This window comes from Eucalyptus grandis, chromosome 3, assembly GCF_016545825.1.
Source record: "Eucalyptus grandis isolate ANBG69807.140 chromosome 3, ASM1654582v1, whole genome shotgun sequence".
NCBI lineage: Eukaryota > Viridiplantae > Streptophyta > Magnoliopsida > Myrtales > Myrtaceae > Eucalyptus > Eucalyptus grandis.
This window is the reverse complement of record NC_052614.1, coordinates 29,764,009-29,782,908: the sequence shown is the minus strand read 5'-3', so window position 1 is coordinate 29,782,908 and position 18,900 is coordinate 29,764,009. Positions and strand designations below refer to the sequence as shown.

The 18,900-nt window shown below is 40.5% G+C and overlaps 1 protein-coding gene across 1 annotated transcript in view; it reads right to left on the bottom strand.

Annotated features, from left to right (window-relative positions):
- LOC120291796 overlaps window positions 1-15,882 on the bottom strand; it is a 43,537-nt gene extending 27,655 nt beyond the window's left edge. Inside the window, exons 1-2 of the mRNA XM_039309534.1 lie at window positions 14,894-15,882; window positions 14,507-14,553 (exon numbers count right to left, since the gene is read on the bottom strand). Of these exons, the coding sequence (XP_039165468.1) occupies window positions 14,507-14,553; window positions 14,894-15,777 (931 nt within the window). The 5' untranslated portion in view covers window positions 15,778-15,882. The remainder of the gene's footprint in view (window positions 1-14,506; window positions 14,554-14,893) is intronic.
- Between the last annotated feature and the right edge of the window lie 3,018 nt (window positions 15,883-18,900).

The following is an 18,900-nucleotide window of genomic DNA, read 5'->3' as shown; positions in this document are numbered from 1 at the left end:
AATTGGACGGAGTTGACTGAGAGAATTTTTTGCACCAATTTGACAAGTTTTAAAACTTGATTGCACTTTTTGAAAATTTCAAGATTCAATTATACTTTTGGGACAAGTTTTAGGACTTTTGGTAGAAAAGTCCTAAACTTTTTTTTTTTTTTTTTTTGGCTAATTTAGTCCTAAATATTTTACAACCTGTGCCAATTCAATCCATTCAGCCAAAATTGGCCAGCCGGAGCGTAGACGCCGACCGTCTAGTGAACGCTGACTTGGCATTTTTAATTATTTTTTTTATATTTGTTGGAAATGTTAAATATTTTTTGAATTTTTGAATTTTTTTTTCTTTTTTTTCCCCATCTTCTCTTTCCCCTGGCCGGCCGGGGCCGACTGGAGGCAAGGGCCGGTGAGGTCAGCTATGGCACCCCGAACCCCTTAGGTCGCCACAGGCACCAATGTTACACCTTATTACATTTCTTAGAAGAAGCGTCGTAAATCATGGACATTTTTTTCTTTTTTGAAAACGGTCCCAGCGCGACTCATTAGCAGAAGCAAAATAAAACATCACCATCTTCCCCTCCATCAACCATGATACAATTGCAAACCACTAATCATCATAATAAAAGACAAGCCATGACACTTTATTTACATATTTTCAAGATGGGTTTCCTTAGGTCGGTACATCAAAAGAAAGGCCAGGACATGAAGCCACACTCGGCCTAAACCCCAAAAAGAAATGCTTGACCCACTACGACTAACGTGCAAGATCCCCCATCACTCATGTCGGCTAACCATCCCAAAAGTTTCAGCTCCTACTTGTCACGCACGGGCCCTCACACCCATCCCGGTGCATCAGGCGGTGGCGGCGACAACATCCCACGCATCACTCCGTCGCGAAGAATGTGGACAGATATGAACTCCCGGACAACAGGGCCCCCAGCCAGGCCTACATCGTAGATAACTAAATAGCGCACTCGAATATACGTCAATCTAGGAACAGAGGGACAACCAAACTCCTCGCACTCAACCTCTACATCGGAAGGTAGGCCGTAAAACACACCCCGCGTGACAGCAGGGAGCGGCATGCTGCTAATCTGAAATGTTGGTCTCCGAAGGGGTGAGTACAACCACTCAGCAGGTAAAGGAATCCAATAACCACTCAATGCATCATACAATACAATCACAATATCATACATGCCATTCATGCATCCAAGCATACTTACCTTGAAGCCATGCATATACCATCATACATCCTCATCACAATCATATCACATACATGTCGTCATGCCATAGGTGATCATCATCACATCATATCATATATGCATATCATCATGCCATAGGTGATCATCATCATATCATATCATGTATGCATATCATCATGCCATAGGTGATCATCATCATATCATATCATATATGCATGCCATTATGCCATAGGTGGTCATCATCATATCATATAATGTATGCATGTCATCATGCCATAGGTGATCATCATCATATCATATCATGTCATCATGTCATCATGCCATAGGTGATCATCATCATATCATATCATATATGCATGATTCAATTTCCACTTTTTAGCTTTCAATTCGATCACCACACCACTCTTTCTCAGGCTCATCAATTTCATCTCATACTTTACACTCGCACCCCATCCTGGCATCGCAAGAAAAACCTCCGGCATTCAACCATTTAAGGCCACCGGGCATCCGGCACCCCCACATTCCGGGCAACTCGCATCCCAACTGGCATCACGAGGCATCCCCTCGGGCAAAGACCTCCGAGGCTTTCGGCACCCAACCATTCCGGGCATCCTGATACTCCCAGGGCCATCCGGCCATGTATCCCTATACATTTCGGGCATCCGGCACCCCTCATTCCGGGCATCCTAATACTCCCAGGGCATTATCATCCGCCACAACCAGTTTCCTCATTTATCATTATTCATGCTTACCAATTTAGGTCTCAACTTAGCATGGCACATGGCAACAAAATCACTTTCATCCTTCGATCATACATGCATCATCAGTCATCATCATACATGCAGCAATATGCAATCAATCATAAGCATAAAATTTATGGCATTCGTATAATTTAGCATAGTCCAGTTATCATGCCTTTTTGAAATTTATTTAAATTCCAGCTTGTACCATTTTTGAAAATATTTAAATTAAATATCCATATGATTCTAAAAAATCATGAAATTAATACATGTAATAGACAAGACAATAAGGCATTGATTTCATGAAAAACACATGGCCAATAAAGTTCCACACAAAAGATATCATTCACACAAGTACAGCATGCAATTTCGGATAAAAACAGAATGTGCAGTTTTTGAAATAATTCGATTAAAATACTCGAACGACCTCCGAAAATTATGAAAATTTACCAGGTTCTAGTTAAGACACTAAAGTAGATTTTTCATGAAGACTTCTAGGCCAGATTAGATTTATATGAGTTTCTATAGTCATACGAAGCTTCTGGTCCTCATACCGAAACGTCCAGTGTAGTCATCTCCGAAATACCGAGTTTTTACCCACTTTTTATTCTTCTTTGCCTCTGAAATTTGGATATGTTTTACTTCAAGAGGTCCCCTACAACTTTCATTAAGGGTTATAAGTCAAATTTCCAAAGAACAGTCACCATATGGGTTCATGAAGTCTCGGGTGTCCAGTACCGCGTCTCCAGATTTACCGTCTTCAAGAGTAAGTCGATTCACTAGGTTATACTTGTTCATTTTACTTCAAATTTGAGTATGTTAGTATTTAATATTTTCTATAAAATTTTCATGAATAAGTCAAAAAGAGATTCTTAGTAAAAATCAACATGCAACCACAAATCTACCGAAAGGTCAGTGAAATCGTTCCAGATCTGGTGTCTCCGTAGGATGAGAGTTTGACCCCTTAAATATCAATAATTTTGTACCAAATTTTAGTATCTTGTATTTTAAGATGTTGGCTACAACTTTCATGAAGGAATAAAGGTCAAAATCGAACTCAAAACATGCATTCAAGCTCTCACAAAGTTCTGGCTCAGGCGGTTCATGCGAAAACAGCATGCAAACTCAAGAACAAACCACATTAGCTTCACTCCCGTGCCTTCAAACATCCTAGATTCCGACCACACATGCAAGACATTTGTGCAAGAGTAGAAAGCGGATTCCCAACTTGCCTCTAGACCGAGCTAGCAACGCGCACACGGCGGCGAACGAGCGGCACACGGGCGGCGACGGGCGGATGGACGGCGAGCTCCTTCCTCTCCCTCTCGGCTTCTCCTCTCTCGGCCTCACTCTCCCTCTCTCGCAACTCACTCTCTCTCTTTCTCACTTGGCCGAACAACCGGCCACCTCTCTCTCTCCTCTTCCTTTTATTTCCCCAATTCCTCATCATTTGCAATCATTAGCTTGCCTCTCCACAAGCCAATGCATGAAGACCTCTTTGCCACTTGGCAAAGCCCATGCAATGGGCCGGCCACTCTCCTTCTTGGCCTCCCTTGGGCCGGTGACAGCCCCATCCGTGGGCTTCTATTGAGCCGGCCAGCTTGGCCCATCTTAGGCCCATCCCTCTTGGGCCTAAGTCCCAAGCTTAATTAGCCCAAATTCAATCCTTTTTAAAATTACTTAAATCCCTATTAAATTAAAGTACTAAATTACAAATTAAGATGAATATACACTTGAAATTATAATTCCATAAGTTCCAATTTATCACATACACATGGCCAAGGATAAAACTTCCTTTCCCAAAATTCATCCATTTAAAGACTTGGCCACACATCTCATTGCAACTCATGGACTAGAAGGCTACAAAATACAAATAGCGATACTTCTATCACCTATCCATAGCTCATGGCATATTTAGGGACTTTTATGAAATTTCGGGATGCCACATCAGCCTCGTCGGCCAATGGTGAGGCTCGCCCCCGCCGGCCAAAGGCGAGGGCTGGTGAGGTCAACCTCCCCAACCACCAGCGAGGGTGAGGCCCCACCAAATCTAGCGAGGTTAGCCTCGCCGGCCACTGGTGAGGGTGAGGCCCCGCTAGATCCAGCAAGCTCGGCCCTCGCCAGATCCGGTAGGGCCTCACCTAGCCAAGGCGAGGGTCGACCTCGCCAGTGGTCGACAAGGCTGCCGTCGCCAGATCTGGCGAGGAGCCTCACCGGCCACCAGTGAGGTCAACCCTCGCTAGTGGCCAACGAGGCTCCTCGCCAGATGTGGCGACGGTGGCCTCACCATTACTGAACGAGGCTCGCCTTCGCCAATGGCCGGCGGGGGTGAGCCTCGCTAGCCCTCGCCTCTAGCTGGCGCCAGCAGGCTAGAGGAAGGAGAAGGTGGGGAAAAAAAAGAAAAAAAGAATTCAAAAATCCAAAAAAAATATTTAAAAATTCAAAAAAATAAAAAATTGCCACATCAGCATTCGTCAGCCGGCGTCCACGTCAGTGCCAGCCGGCCAATTTTGGCCGGATGGGCTAAATTGGCACAATTGCAACAGGTTTAAGACTTTTTTGGCAATTCTCCCACTTTTGGTACAATTATCCCAAAAGAATAAAAAAAAATTATAATATTTCTCGAAATGTCATTTTAGGTGGTGTTGGATTGAGGACGGTTAGTGCCGATTAGACTACTATGTCGGTGATTTCCGACCTACATTAGCCAACCCTAATATCATCAAAAGGTTTAGACCTACATTAGTCAAATTAAAAAATTTAGGACTAAATTGATATCGGTACAATATATTTAGGACTTTTTGAGTTATATCCCGATCATTAATATCAAGGTAGTGAAATACCGATGGTTTTTAACATCTTAATGAGAAAATTTTACATTGAATTGAAAGAAGCGCAAGGTGTTTGGATGTTACAAAAAGATTCAATAAGATATATCTTAAAATGTGATGTAGATAATACTTTGAACTTGTTGCTATCGTAAAAATATGTTTTGGAATAGTAATATCTACTTAACAAAAAATATTAAAAATTACCAAAATGCCAATAAATAATCAAAATAATGTGGCATGTTGATGCATTTTGTTGGATACACTGAGTGTGCCGATTGGTATTGTCTAGAAAAAAATTCATCAAAATTGCCTTATTTTTCTCTCAATGTGTCCAAACATGTAACCATATCAAGTTGTAGATAATACTTTGAACTTGTTGCTATCGTAAAAATATGTTTTGGAATAGTAATATCTACTGAACAAAAAATATTAAAATTACCAAAATGCCAATAAATAATCAAAATAATGTGGTGTGTTGATGCATTTCGCCGGATACACTGAGCGTGTCAATTGATATCGTCTAGAGCAAAATTCATCGAAATTGCCTTATATTTCTATCAATGTGTCCAAACACGTAACCATCCATCTGATTTTTTAGGTAAGCAAACGTGTGATGATAATTAAAATATGAAGTCTTAAATTTGATTACGAAATGTAGCTAGGTTGATTAGATGCTAATTCAATATATAAGGAACAAATGCTTATGACTGTTCAAATTGCCTCCACCTATAAATAGCAAAAATGCAACCAGAGAGTGTACTCATAATATGAGTCATGTCATAAACTCGAGAAGATCAATGAGTCTTCCACATGGAGACATCGAAATGGTCAACCAACTTGCTAAGCTCTGGGACAACCATTGGCTTGACCTCTCAAGTTGCTGTTCGGTTTTATCAAGTGTACTAGCTTTTCAGAAGATACAATACGAGTGTGCACAATGAGTATTGACATTTTGATAAGACGATGTGGATCTATGGAATCAGTAAAACTCCAATTAAATCATGATGAGAGGATGACCTAATCAACTCTTGTATTGGACAAAATTAGTAGTTGTATTTGAAGAAAATCATATCCCCCTCAGATTGTAATGACAAGAGGATGACCTGATCAGCTCTTCTTTAAACACAATTTGTGCATTACATGTCTATTTGTTTTCACTATGGAAGCGATGGCAAAAAGAACTGTCTACCCAGCTGACAAACGCAAATGCCCACTTTACTCAGTATCAAACATCTGGAATTTCCATATACCCTATCAGATCTTTCAAATTTCGAGACCCATATCCTGTCAAGATGTAACTTCTCGCAATCATGTATTCGCAAAGATTTTAGTTTCTTGAAACTCGAACCTGGATCAAACATCTCATCTAAAGATCTGCATCCTTTTATGCTCAAGTCTTCCAATGACTCCAGTCTTCCTTGAATCTTCACAAGATTTTGACATTGTCGTAGGTCAAGATGCGTAAGCTTCCTCAAGTTCGATAAATTGGGCAATCTCTCAAGTAGAGGAAGTTCACCTAGCTTCAAGATCATCAAATTCTCCAAACCATCAAAGCTTTTTATTTCAGTTAGACCATGGCAGTATCGCAAGTGAAGTTCAGTGAGTTTCTTCAAGTTTGATAGATCACTTAATCTCTTCAGTAGCGGAATTTGTATGAGCTTCAAAGTTCTGAGATTCCCCAAGCCTTCTATGCTTTGCAAGTCGATCAGATTATGGCAGTGCCCTAATTGCAGTTCATTGAACTTCTTTAATTTTGATAGCTCAGGTAATCTCTCCAATAGCGGAATTTCTATGAGCTTCAAAATCCTGAGACTTGCCAAGCCTTCAATGCTTTGAACGTCAATGAGACTAGGGCAGTGCCCCAAATGCAGAATGACTATGTTCATCATGAAAAAATTGGTAAAATGATGCCACGAAAGCCATCTCAACTTGGAAAGCATAAGCGTCTTGTTTTGTAGATTGGCTGGGAAATCATTTGAAAGCCAATTCTTCTGGAAAACCCTCACAACAGTGTATCTTTGATTAGACGGCCTTTCGACTTCTTCGTTGGCAAAATAATATAGCAACTGAGGGTCAAACATTTGGCAAAGAGCTTCAATTTTTTTTGTTCCCTGCGACGGCAAAACAAGAGAGCAAGGATACTATATTCAACAAGTATATATGGTCGTTCCGAACATAAAAAATAAATCTAAGCATTAGTATAACCAAAAAACAAGTCATAATACTAATCATGAGATAAGAAATACCTTCCTTAAATATTATTGAGCATACAATCACAGTGAAAAGGCCTAAACTTGTCAAGTTGATGAGGATAAAGTAATTGAAATGCAAATTTACCTTCGTTTCCATCACCCCATCCAAACCTTCCTCATGGCTCCGCGACCGAGTCTGTTTTTCTCGTTCTTTATCAATTTTTTATGAGCAATGTCTCTACCAAGGCCTTTGAGCTGATCATGCATCCATATCTTCTTGTCTTCACTGATTTTAATCAAAGACATTTTCTGAAGGACCTCAAGATCTACTTCTGGGAAGAGCTTGGAATTTTTCCACGAGCAGAGTGCTATCCTTTGATCAAATCCAGCGAAAAGGCAAGCTATATCAAGAAAGATATGCTTTTCCCTATCATCCAGGGCATCATAACTTATTTTCAACTTCTGTTTTACTTCTTTGAGAGGAACTTCTTTCAACTTCTTTAATATCGTACCCCACAAATGTTTGCTTCTGCACGGAAGTAGTTTACCTATAGCCTCAAGAGCAAGAGGAAGACCTCCTGTACTTCTGACCACTTCTCTGGAGATAGCAACATAATCATTTGTAGGGTAATCTCTTCCGAAAGCATGTTTGCAAAAAAGTTGAAGAGATTGATTGAAGTTCATGCTCATAAGCTCATATGGATAACAAGACTTAAGAACATCGACAATATCCCTATTTCTACTAGTTATGATTATTCTACTTCCTAAACCAACCAATGCAGGTTTTCCTATCAGTGCATCCCAATGAGCCATTTGATCGACATCATCAAGTAGTACCAGAACCTTTCTATCGCGTAAACTATTTTGTATTATCTTGATTCCTTCCTCAACATTGCTAATGTTTGACCCCTTTCTTTTGAGAACATCGGAGATTAGTTGATTTTGCAAAACTTCGATGCCCTTAAGCTCTGAAGTTCCCCTGATGTCAGAAAGGAAGCAACAAGCTTCAAAATGATGTGACAGCCGGTTGTAGATGATTTTGGCAAGAGTAGTCTTTCCAACGCCCCCCATACCATGGATTCCAAGAATTCTTATGTCTTTCGAATCAACACACATCATTGTATCGATCTTCTGCACATGACTTTCAACTCCGACCAAGCATCTGTTATCGGCGAGACAAGCCATTTTCAACTGATTTATAACCTCCTGGACAATCTCTTCTACCAGTTCTCCTTCACCTCTAATATCATGGAAGGGAAAGGGAAAACATAATAAGAAGAAAAGGTAATATTATGGAATATCGCGCCAAAATGATAACTCAGAAAATGACGTACCTATCCTTCTTCGAATCGTCCCATCCTTTTAGATAGGCTACGTAGTTGAGAGCAGCTTCCCACTTACGAACGTTGGCACCAAATTTCTCCTTATGCGAAATAAAGGCTTCTTTATAAGACCCACTTTGATGACGGACCTCCTTTGGAGTAACGCCATAAAAAAGGGGCATAACCTTCTGTCTCCCTATTTTACTACACTCCACCATTTGGACCAACTCATTAAGACACCATTTACTAGAGGCGTAGCTCTTGGAAAAGATGGGAATTGCAATTTTTGATTGGCTGATAGCTTTTAGCAACTCAGGAGCAACCTCCTCTCCAACTCGGAGCTCTTCATCATCCTTAAATGTGTGGATTCTAGCACCTAGCAACCTGGTATAGAGGAAATTTGTAATGCCTGAGCGAGTATCTGGCCCCCTAAAACTCAGGAAGACATCATAGTCATATCCAGATGACATGGAGGTTGATGATGGTGAGCCGTCCTGCTGGTACACTTTTTCCTGTTTTGGCAGTGTCAAATCAGGGATTTGCACCAAGTTGGAGACACCTGCCGCAGTAGCTTCTACACTGCCATTGTTGATAGCTGATGAGGATGCTGAGTCACTGACAGAAGTTACCTCCATGTTTGTTTCTGTCACAGCTGCTATTTCTTCCCACTTCACAGATTCCGTGTTCTCACCTATTTTACATGAAAATGTTAAGCAATAATGGCCATAAAGAGAATTCAGGCAATTGCAGAACGCGAGGCAACTTTAAGGAAATTTATTTCATTCAATGGAAATTTCCTTGAAGTATAAACCGTGGTGATAAGCACCCTATCCCAGCAGACAATGGCTACAACTTGTGAAATTTTGAGTCCAAAGTGACCTTTTATGAGTGATAGTTATTTCATAGATTTTGAGTCCAAAGAAATTTATTTCATAGATTTACATCTAATTAGAATGAAATTATGTGATAGTTATTATAGGAGCATTGCATGGTCCTACTAGCCAAAACAATCCCTTCATCTGAGAGATGACTGACTATTCCACGTCTGTGTTGTATGTGTCTCGCCAATTGGTCAAACTGTTTTTCAGTAACTCTATGGCTGGACTGGACCAAGCGGAACTGAACTTAAATGAATCAAGCTGTGACCGAGTAAAGGTAGTTCAATTCAATTCAGGTACATGCCCCATCCTACGTTTAAAATCGAAAAAGTTCATAATACTCTGTGGTGGACAATGAAAAATGAGTGCGAATCATTCCTCCGTGACTAGAAGCATGCATAAAAAATTCCGTTGTGAACGTATTACCTGAGATGACAACTTGAGGCATTTCTGAAGACAAAAATAGCTGATGATTGAGGGCCTGCGATTTTGGGTGTTCAACAATATTTCGCATCATAATTGCATCTTGAGACGGTTCAAAAGAAGGCATCATTTGCTCCACATGACCCACAGAAGGAAGAGGAGGAGGGGGAGGAACACAAGAAACCTGAGGTGAATTATTCACAATGGACGATGGAGGAGTTCCTGAAACAAGCAAGTTAGGAGAAGGGGCATGAGGAAGGGGATCCAATTGGACTTTTCAATATTGCTCGATGATAATGCCCCTAAGCCAATAAGGATGTCTGGGATCGTACAGAGGAAGAAGAAAATGAACCTGTGAGATCGGACAGTGAGAATGACTGACCATTCTCTTCCACGGTTGTGTCATATTGTTGATCCAACTCAAGCGAAGTGCAAGGTGATTTCGTGGCTAATTCAAAACTTCCAAAAGATCCCTTAAGAGCTGAATGAACCAAACTTTCTGACAGCGAAGGTGACATTTGTGGAGTTCCTGAAACAAGCAAGTTAGAAGAAGGGGCATGAGGAAGGGGATCAAATGGGACTTTGTTGATATTACTCATTGATCATTATGTGCATAAGATTTCCGTGTTAAGACAGTATTCAAACACTGCATGCACATCCAAATATGTAAATCATTTTATGCATTAGATTTCTGTACAAATATAGACGAAGCTAACAGGAGACGTCTATAATAAAGTGTGTCCTTCCATTGGGCTCAATATAAACTTGACAGACTATGAAATGAATTTACTTCTTGAGGAAAAATGAAGTACTTATGCAAGATAGCTTCCAAATCGTGTGTGTTGACTTGCTATGCCGTCAAAAGTTGTTTAGAAACTAAACCAAATAATTAAGTTCATAAACTTCCAAAAAAGAGTTGTTAAGTAGGAAACACCTGTACTGCAAATCATTTCCATAGAGGTGCAGTGTGAATGATATTTCTAGAGAAGTGATGAATCAACTAATTATATGATCCCCTGAGCTTGAAGGACAAGCACCTCATGAGAATCTTCTATAGATAAACCTATTGAATGCTTATTGTTGGAAAAGCAAGCGAGCGAATAATAAAATAAGGACACCAGATTTACGTGGTTTGGTCATAGTGACCTACGTCCACGGGGAGAGCAGCAATTAGTTTCACTATTGATCAAGCAATACAACATAGATTACAATCATACTCGAATCACTCAAACACTCAATATTTCCTAACCCCCAATTACATCCAAAAACTCATGCAGTATTTAACCCCACAATTCCTCGCAAAAGAATCTTTCAATCTCATGAAGGAATTCACAAATCTTACTACAAGATTACTGGCTTCAACACAATTTGATATCTTCAAGGTGTAATTTACACGCAGAAACTCCTCTTTGGTAATCTTCATAAAGAACATCCACTTCTTACATATAGGCAAGAATTGGATTTTTTTTTCAACTAGGAAATCTATTCAAAAATAAATTTGCTTACAACTCCACCAAGAAAGTATGACTTTATTTTCTAAAAAAAAAAAAAAAAATTGTTTTGTCTGTTGTTCTTAAGACGTGAAAAGCTGAAGCGGCGAATGAGACCAGATTAAGGTTAAATGTCTAGGTGACAATGGCAGTGAGGATGATTATAGTGAGTTCAAGAAGTTTTTTGCATAGAATGAAATCAGGATGACTAGACCGGTTCCCACAGACCGTTGCAAAACCGAGCTGAGAGGATGAACTAAACTCTGCATGAGCATGCGAGAAGTATGAGGATGCATGTAGGATTGTCCAAAACATTTTGAGCAGATGTAGGTAACGAAGCAACTTCCTAATCAACATAGGACCTTCAGGTCCACTTGATTTCAAGCTACCAAAAAAAAAAAAAAAAAGGACTGGAAAGAAAGTAAATTTCTAAACATTTCGGTTGTGTTTTAATAAGTGCACATTGATTTTTAAAATATAAACAAGATTGATGCAGAGATTTGGAAATGTTTTATCATTGGATATGGTTCTGATTATTTTGACTATCGATGTGTGGATGAACAAAATAGGAAAACAATAAGAACTGATGGTATTATATTCAATGAAAACATAATGTACAATCACAAATCTGCGGTAGAATCTAGTGTGAGGAAACAAATAGAAGAAACTAGAGAGATTCAATTGGAGGGGGTTTCTAAGAACATTCTGGTTAAGGATTATGAAATTGTTTGTTGTAGACTCTAATCAAGAATTAGGACCAGAACTGCCTATAGCTGAACCAATTTTAAGAAGATTTAGTAGAACTTTTAAACTTGTACAGAGGTATTTCTCCATTATTGCATATTGCTTTTGACTGCAAATCAAAATATTATTCACAAACAGTGTAGGTTAAAGAATTTGTCAAGTGGGAGTTGACAACACAGGTTCGAATATTTTTCACCAGCTACAGAGTGTTAAGTAATGTGTGTGTTGACTTTTTGAATGAGCTTTCCTTTTCAATAGGTAACTTTCAGCAGTCACAGAAGCCATGGACTGTGGTATGAATTAACCATGGCCCGGCACATGAGTTTCCGTTGAGTGATACTAGAAGTGGACTCATAATTGGCAAACAAAGTTAGTCAAAAGCGACCGCAAGGGCACACGAAACAATTTGTTAGGTAGGTAATGCTTATGCATGGTGGCATGCTAATCACCATTTGTTGGTAGGAGACAATGAGTTCAGCTCACTAGACCTCCGGTCAGATATTACTCCGCTTTTGCAGGAAACGGGTTGTTTCTTATCTTAGACAGCTCAGTAGACCTCCAAAGAGGCTACCCGTTGACTCTCCTATTGTTGAAGTACCTTTGTCCCAAGAGAAGGTAAATCGTAGAATACAAAAGTAGAGGCCATGAATACCCGCTCAATTAATCCAGAACTCTAAAGCAAAGAAAGTAGTTAGAACACGGAACCCTGCTATGTTGCACTTCCAAATAATCAAGAGACCAAAATTGAACATCTAAAAAAACTTACCATAAACTCTTTCAGAAACTTCCAGAATCCCATCTGGTTGTTTCCTGCGAAAAGTAAAAGCTGGGTAAGGCCATCGTTCACCAAGATTGAATCAAATTTCTTTAAGTCAAGCATCTTGAAAGAGCTAGACTAGCACCCACGTCTTGAAGGGATACCAGAAGTCATCCTAATTCGATATATCCAAGACGATTGACACATTGTTCCACGTAACTTTGGGCTGGGGGAAACTTTGTGTCATTGATTCATTTATTTTGGGTGGAGCCTTCTTTTATTGCAGGAAAGATTGTTAGTAGATAGTTACCCTTACTAGTTCTTCCTACTATACAAGTAATCAATACCCTGAAACTCCTTACTGTTCATAATTGCATCAAAGATGCGAAACTCACGTGTTTCTTTCCCACCTTCCCCACTCCTCTTCAGTTTGACATCGACTTCCACGGTAATTAACTTTTCTATGGTGAACATTGTAAAATATTAAAGTGAATTCAAGTTGCCAAATGCGGTCATGATGAAGTTAGGTGACGAAGCATTTTTGACTTTTTTATATGAACTTACCGAGCATACGTATCGTTCAACTCCTCGATCTTCCTCCGTACTTCAGACATCGAAAGGGGCTCATGTGATTGTAGAAATACACAACTGATCGCCACCTCCAACAGCTTAACCATTCCCTCCTTGAATTCGTGGCACGTCATGAGCTCCCACTTAAAAATATTAGCAATCATCTTGTGAAGAGCGAACTCGACCAACTGAGGAAGATCTGTACCTTGACCTTGCTCCTTGAGGAGAAGCTGCGGGTGTGGCTCCCCCGTCAGGAGCTCCAGAAGCAGCTGCCCGAAGTCATACACATCTACCGCTTTTTTGTTGGCGCCGAGCGGCAGGGTCGGGCCGTTTCGGCCGTTTAGAGCGGCCATAAACAGAGACCGGGATCCACCATGCGAGGAGGCCGAGGCTGTAATCAGAGATCCGGGCCTCGCAGGATGACGTGAGGAAGATGTTGGATGACTTGATGTTCCCGGAGTGAATATCGTGGGCATGCAGGTACTCGATGGCCCGGGCAGCTCCAAGGGCAATCAAAAGCCTGACTTCGCAGCTCAGGGGATGCCCTCCCCATCGTCTGTATGTATGTAATCGGCCGAACAAGCTTTTCCCGGGCATGTAATCGTACAAGAGGAACTTCATGTACTTGCTGTAGAAGTAGCCTCTCAAAGGGAGCAGGTTCTCGTGGTCCATCGCACCGATGGCTTCCACCTTGTCCCGGAAATCCTCGGCCGACAAGTCCTCAATCTCGAGCATCTTCAAGATCACCGTGGTTGTTCCATCGTCCAGGTCAACCTTGTAAGTCATCCCGAACTTCCCTTTCCTTAATTCCTGCTTACTGGCCCTCATAACATCCTCAAAATCGAACCTCTTTGCGGGGTTCCCCAACAACACCAGCTCGCTCCTTTTAGCTGAGACAAGAAATGAACTTGCAATTGCAGTGATATGAAATGTGACGACATTCTTCTGTGGAAGATAATGCTTGTGCCGAGCGGCTATCTAATCACAGTTGGTGGACTAGCAACTAACTTCTCTACAGAAACTTTATGCCTCTTCTGCAAAGTAACAAAGTCATCGATCCTGGAATTTTTAGTCTGTATTCGTTTCATGTGCCTAGAGCCCGAGTTACAACCAAAATGGGAAAAGAACCAAATACTACAGTACACAAGCTTGTGCGTTCTTTTGACATATTATGACCTTCGTTCATTCCTTGTTGATACTTAGGTTTTCCACTAATTCCCCTAGAGGAGGAAAATAATAGAAAATAAGACTACGGGCTGTTATCGCATCCGACCACTAAAATAAAGAAGTATACATAGAATCCTGGAATCTGACAACACTGCGCTATAAACTATTGTAGCATATTGATACAGAATATGTGAAAGCTCACCATAGACTCTGTCGGAAACTTCCAACACCCCTCCATCGGGCAGATTCCTGTAAGAGAATATCCAGAGTAAGGCCATAGTGCAACAGCATTAATCCATACGCTTCACATCAAGCATCTTGACACACTAGAATTACACTCATGTAAACCAAAAGTCCGTGTTACTTCATCATAATGCAGGACATAACAGGCACTTTCCGATCAAGAAAGATTATCTATGCAGACTAGGAGACTGTAATAATTTATGTCAGAGGAACAGGAGCTACTTGCTTTGCTGTTCATTGAATGAAATGTGCATAGTAAAAGGTGCAATGGATTGTATGTTGGTAATGTTGTCATAAAGAACCTAGCCCATGCAGTTGTAAACTTTGACAGTTTCTAAAAAATCACCGTGACCTTCTAGACAAATCATCATTCGCTTTGATGATCTGGTCAGGCGGTGGCTGGGACTGCCGGTCTTCAATACCTCGCCCCTGATCATAGGCCAAGTAGCGGACCGCAGTCATGGCGGCATTTCGAGCATCGGGAGCCGAACTCTCCTGCAGGAGCTTGACCAGCGGAGGCATGCCGCCTTCATCCACGATAATCGTCTTGATCCTGTCATTGGCTTGCGCGAGCAAAGCCAAATTATTTGCAGCCTTAATTCGAACAGGCAGGGGCCCCATGTGAAGCGAGGCGATGCAGGACCAAACCCAAGCCAGAATCGGCTCATCACTCGCAACCGGGGGCAGCGCGATAAAACCACCACCCTTACCTTCGGGATCGAAGACAATGAGCAGCCACTTCAGGTCCCCGAGAGAAGCGTCGAGGAGGAACGTGATCTTCTTAAATTCGGCGGCACTATTAACGGTGAGGACGCGGCTGAGGATGTTGTGGGGCTTGCACTTGCGAGCTAGGGCTAGGGCTTGCTCCAGGTTCCTGGAGGCCTCGGTGGCGACGCGGCGGATGGGGCGCTCGTAGAGGGACGGAGCGGAGGCTGTGAAGCGGACGAGGGAGTGGAGCATGTCGGAGAGGCGGTCGGCCTGCTTGCCTAGCTCGGAGCACTCGGACCTGAACGACTCGGCCTCATCCACCGCCCAGCGGACGCGCTGCGACAGCAGGATCAGGTGCGACAGCACCTCGTCTATTCGCTTCTCCTCCGGCTCAGCCATTCCCGGAGCTCGCGACGGCGATTCAGTGACTGCGATTGGGACCGATGACGAGTCGAAGGCCTTGGTCAGCAAAAAGGCTCGTCTCGAAAATATCACGAGCGCCGTAAACAGCATGAAGATCATGGTACTAAAGTTCCCCACCCGAGCACAACAGCTTTCTTCAGTCTTCGTCCCCTCTCTTTTGGTTTAGTTCTTCTTGTCATCTGCTCATCCCATTTTCTTCGTTCATCCCGAGGAGGTCAACGGCACGGTGCTACAATTCCACGTCCATTATTTAAGCCTACTTGCGACAACACGGCACAACGACACGCCAACGTCTCGCTTTTCAAAAATAAAAATTTTCGACAAACACGTTGTATATTAAATAAATATTTTTATTTTTAATTAATTTGATTTTAATTTATAAATAAATAAAACCTAAAATGAATTTATGCTAATCATTTAACATTTGATATTTTTATTTTTCGAAATTAAATTTTAATTTTATTTCCACCCACTCAAATCGAAAATTAAAAGTCCTCGAGTGATCCCAAAAAAAAAAAGTCCTCCCTCGTATCTTTTCGAAATTACTTTTTAATTTTATTTCCCACCCCCACCAACTCCCCAACCCCCTCCCACCAAATCGAAAATTAAAAGTCCTCGAGTGGTCAAAAAAAAAAAAGGGTTAATACCTTAAAAACCCCAAACCCAGACACAACTTTGACAAATTTACCCCAAACTATTTTTTTGACCATGAAAAACCTCAAACCGGTAAACTTGTAATAAATTTACCCCAACTAACTATAAAAAAACCCTAAACTGATACATTTATGACAAATTTACCCCAAACTAATTTATTCGACTGCAAAAAACCCTAAACTGGTAAATTTGTAATAAATATATCCTATGCTAAATTGGATTAATACCACAAAAAAATCATAAAAATTGTAAAATGTGACAAACGGAACGTAAAATCTTAAATTGGTATACTTGGTTAACTGTCATATGTTATTTAACTTAATAATTTGAGAATAAAATTTAACGAAAACTAAGATAAGGTAAATTTGTCACAAGTGTACTGGAGTTTGGGGTAAATTTGTCAAAAGTATACCAGGTTTGGGATTTTTGGTGGTCAAAATATAGTTTTGGGTAAATTTGTCACAAGTGTACCTAGGCGTTTGGGGTTTTTTAGGATATTATCCATAAAAAAACTCCTCTCTTGTGTAATTTCGAAATTACTTTTTAATTTTATTTTCCACCCCACCAACCCTCCCCCCCCCACCAAATCTAAAATAAAAAGTCCCCGAGTGGTCCCCTCAAAAAACTCCTCCCTCGTATCTTTTCGAAATTACTTTTTAATTTTTTTTTTTATTCTTTTAGTTCTCTTCTCAAAACCCTAGCGCGCCCTCCTTCTTCTCCTCCTGCTCGCCGCATAACCCTCCTTCCTCTCAATCTCTTCTTGCTCTCAACCCTCATCAGTCATCATAATCGTTCACCGCCTCGTCTCCAACCCTTCCTCCCTTGCAGCTGCAGCCACGTCGCCGATCCATCACAGCATCATAGAGTGGCAGCCCTCGCCTCTGCTCTTTCTCTCGCCATCTCTCGCCATCGCTCGCAACCTCATCTCTGCTCCCTCGCCCTTGCCTCAACCCTCCATCGTCTTTTGGACACGCGTGTTGAAACGTGTCGACAAATCCGACACACGGTCAACATGTGTCCGACACACTCTGACACATGTCGGACACAACACGGAAACACATGTAACGTATCTATGCAACATAGATTTAGGCCTGAGGATAGAAGAGGAACGTGAAAACAAAATTTAGGATGTTTCGGTGCAAACTTCACGACAAATAAAAATGTTTACCATGAAAATCCGTTTTTAGAAAGATAATTAGTTTTCATTATTTCGCTGTTTAAGAAAAATGATTTCATCCTTGCTGAATGGGGAAGTCATTTCCTCCTTATCTAATCTTGTTGTTTTGTGTAGATTGATTAATTTTTCATCATCTAAACACCAAAAAAAAATTAAAAAATAATTGAAAATAATTATTCTCAAATAAATGGAACCTTGGAATTCTTTGCACATTTATATGATCCCGTGCCCCTTAGAATTCTTATTTGAATGATTAGAAAATTAATTCATCCACAATAAATCTATTGACATATATATATCAAGTTACCTAAATATACACGAGATTTATTAATCACTTGTGAATGTTATTTGTAATTATAACATTACTAATCAAATTAATCTTTTTTTCTGTATTCAAATTTATTAAACATGCCGTAGTAAGGAAATTGTACAGAACATCCGTTCTACTATATTTGGCATTCCACTAATATTGTATATAAGCCAATTGACATAAATCTAATGACCTATTCAATTGCTAGAAACATATGAAAACTCAACCCAGCCGGAAGCCTAGGGAATTTGGCGCATTGGATTCTCCTGGAACTAAAATAATACCCAATTAGGGATTAAATCAACTTGTAACAGCTCTCTCTCTCTCTCTCTAGCTCCGTCTTCATATTTTTGGCCGAATGTCGTGATACTTCAATTGGTACGTATATGCACAAATGTAGGGTGCATTTATTTCATGAAAAATTTAACGATAAAAGTAAATATTTTTTGGAAAAGCCTTTCACAGAATACAATTAATTTTCCTTTATTTAGTAATGTAAAATGAATATATATATATATATATATATATATATATTTGGGTCTTATTAACAAATGATTTCAATCTCATGACTTTATCTTAGCCAAAAAATATCAAACTTTTAAATAATTTTTTTTATATTTTTTAAAATTAATTAATTTTATTTCTTTTATTTTCTTGTCTTTTCTTTTCTTTTATTTTTCCTCCTTTCTCTACTACAATTGGCTAGTGACACCACAAGCGAGCTCAAGCACAAAGCTTGCCAAAATCTGGTGAGACTCAAGCTTGCCGGCCTCAAGCTCGAAGCACGAGGCACGAACCAACTAGGCTCGACCTTGCGCAAGGTTGGTGATTTTGAGCTAAAGCTTGCCAAATCTTGTCAAGCGTCAACCTCTTGCGAGGCCCACAACCTCAACCTCGTGCTCGCAAGCATGAGCCTCGCCAGCCCATGCTTGTGGTCGGCCGCTAAGGCCCGACAACCAACTAAGTAAGAAATAAAAGAAAATGAAGGAAAAAAAGAAAGAAAACGACAAATTTGAGATTAGCAACTTCGAAAAATGTTTTCACCTCTTTAAATTTAAGAATTCACTTTCCTTAATTTATA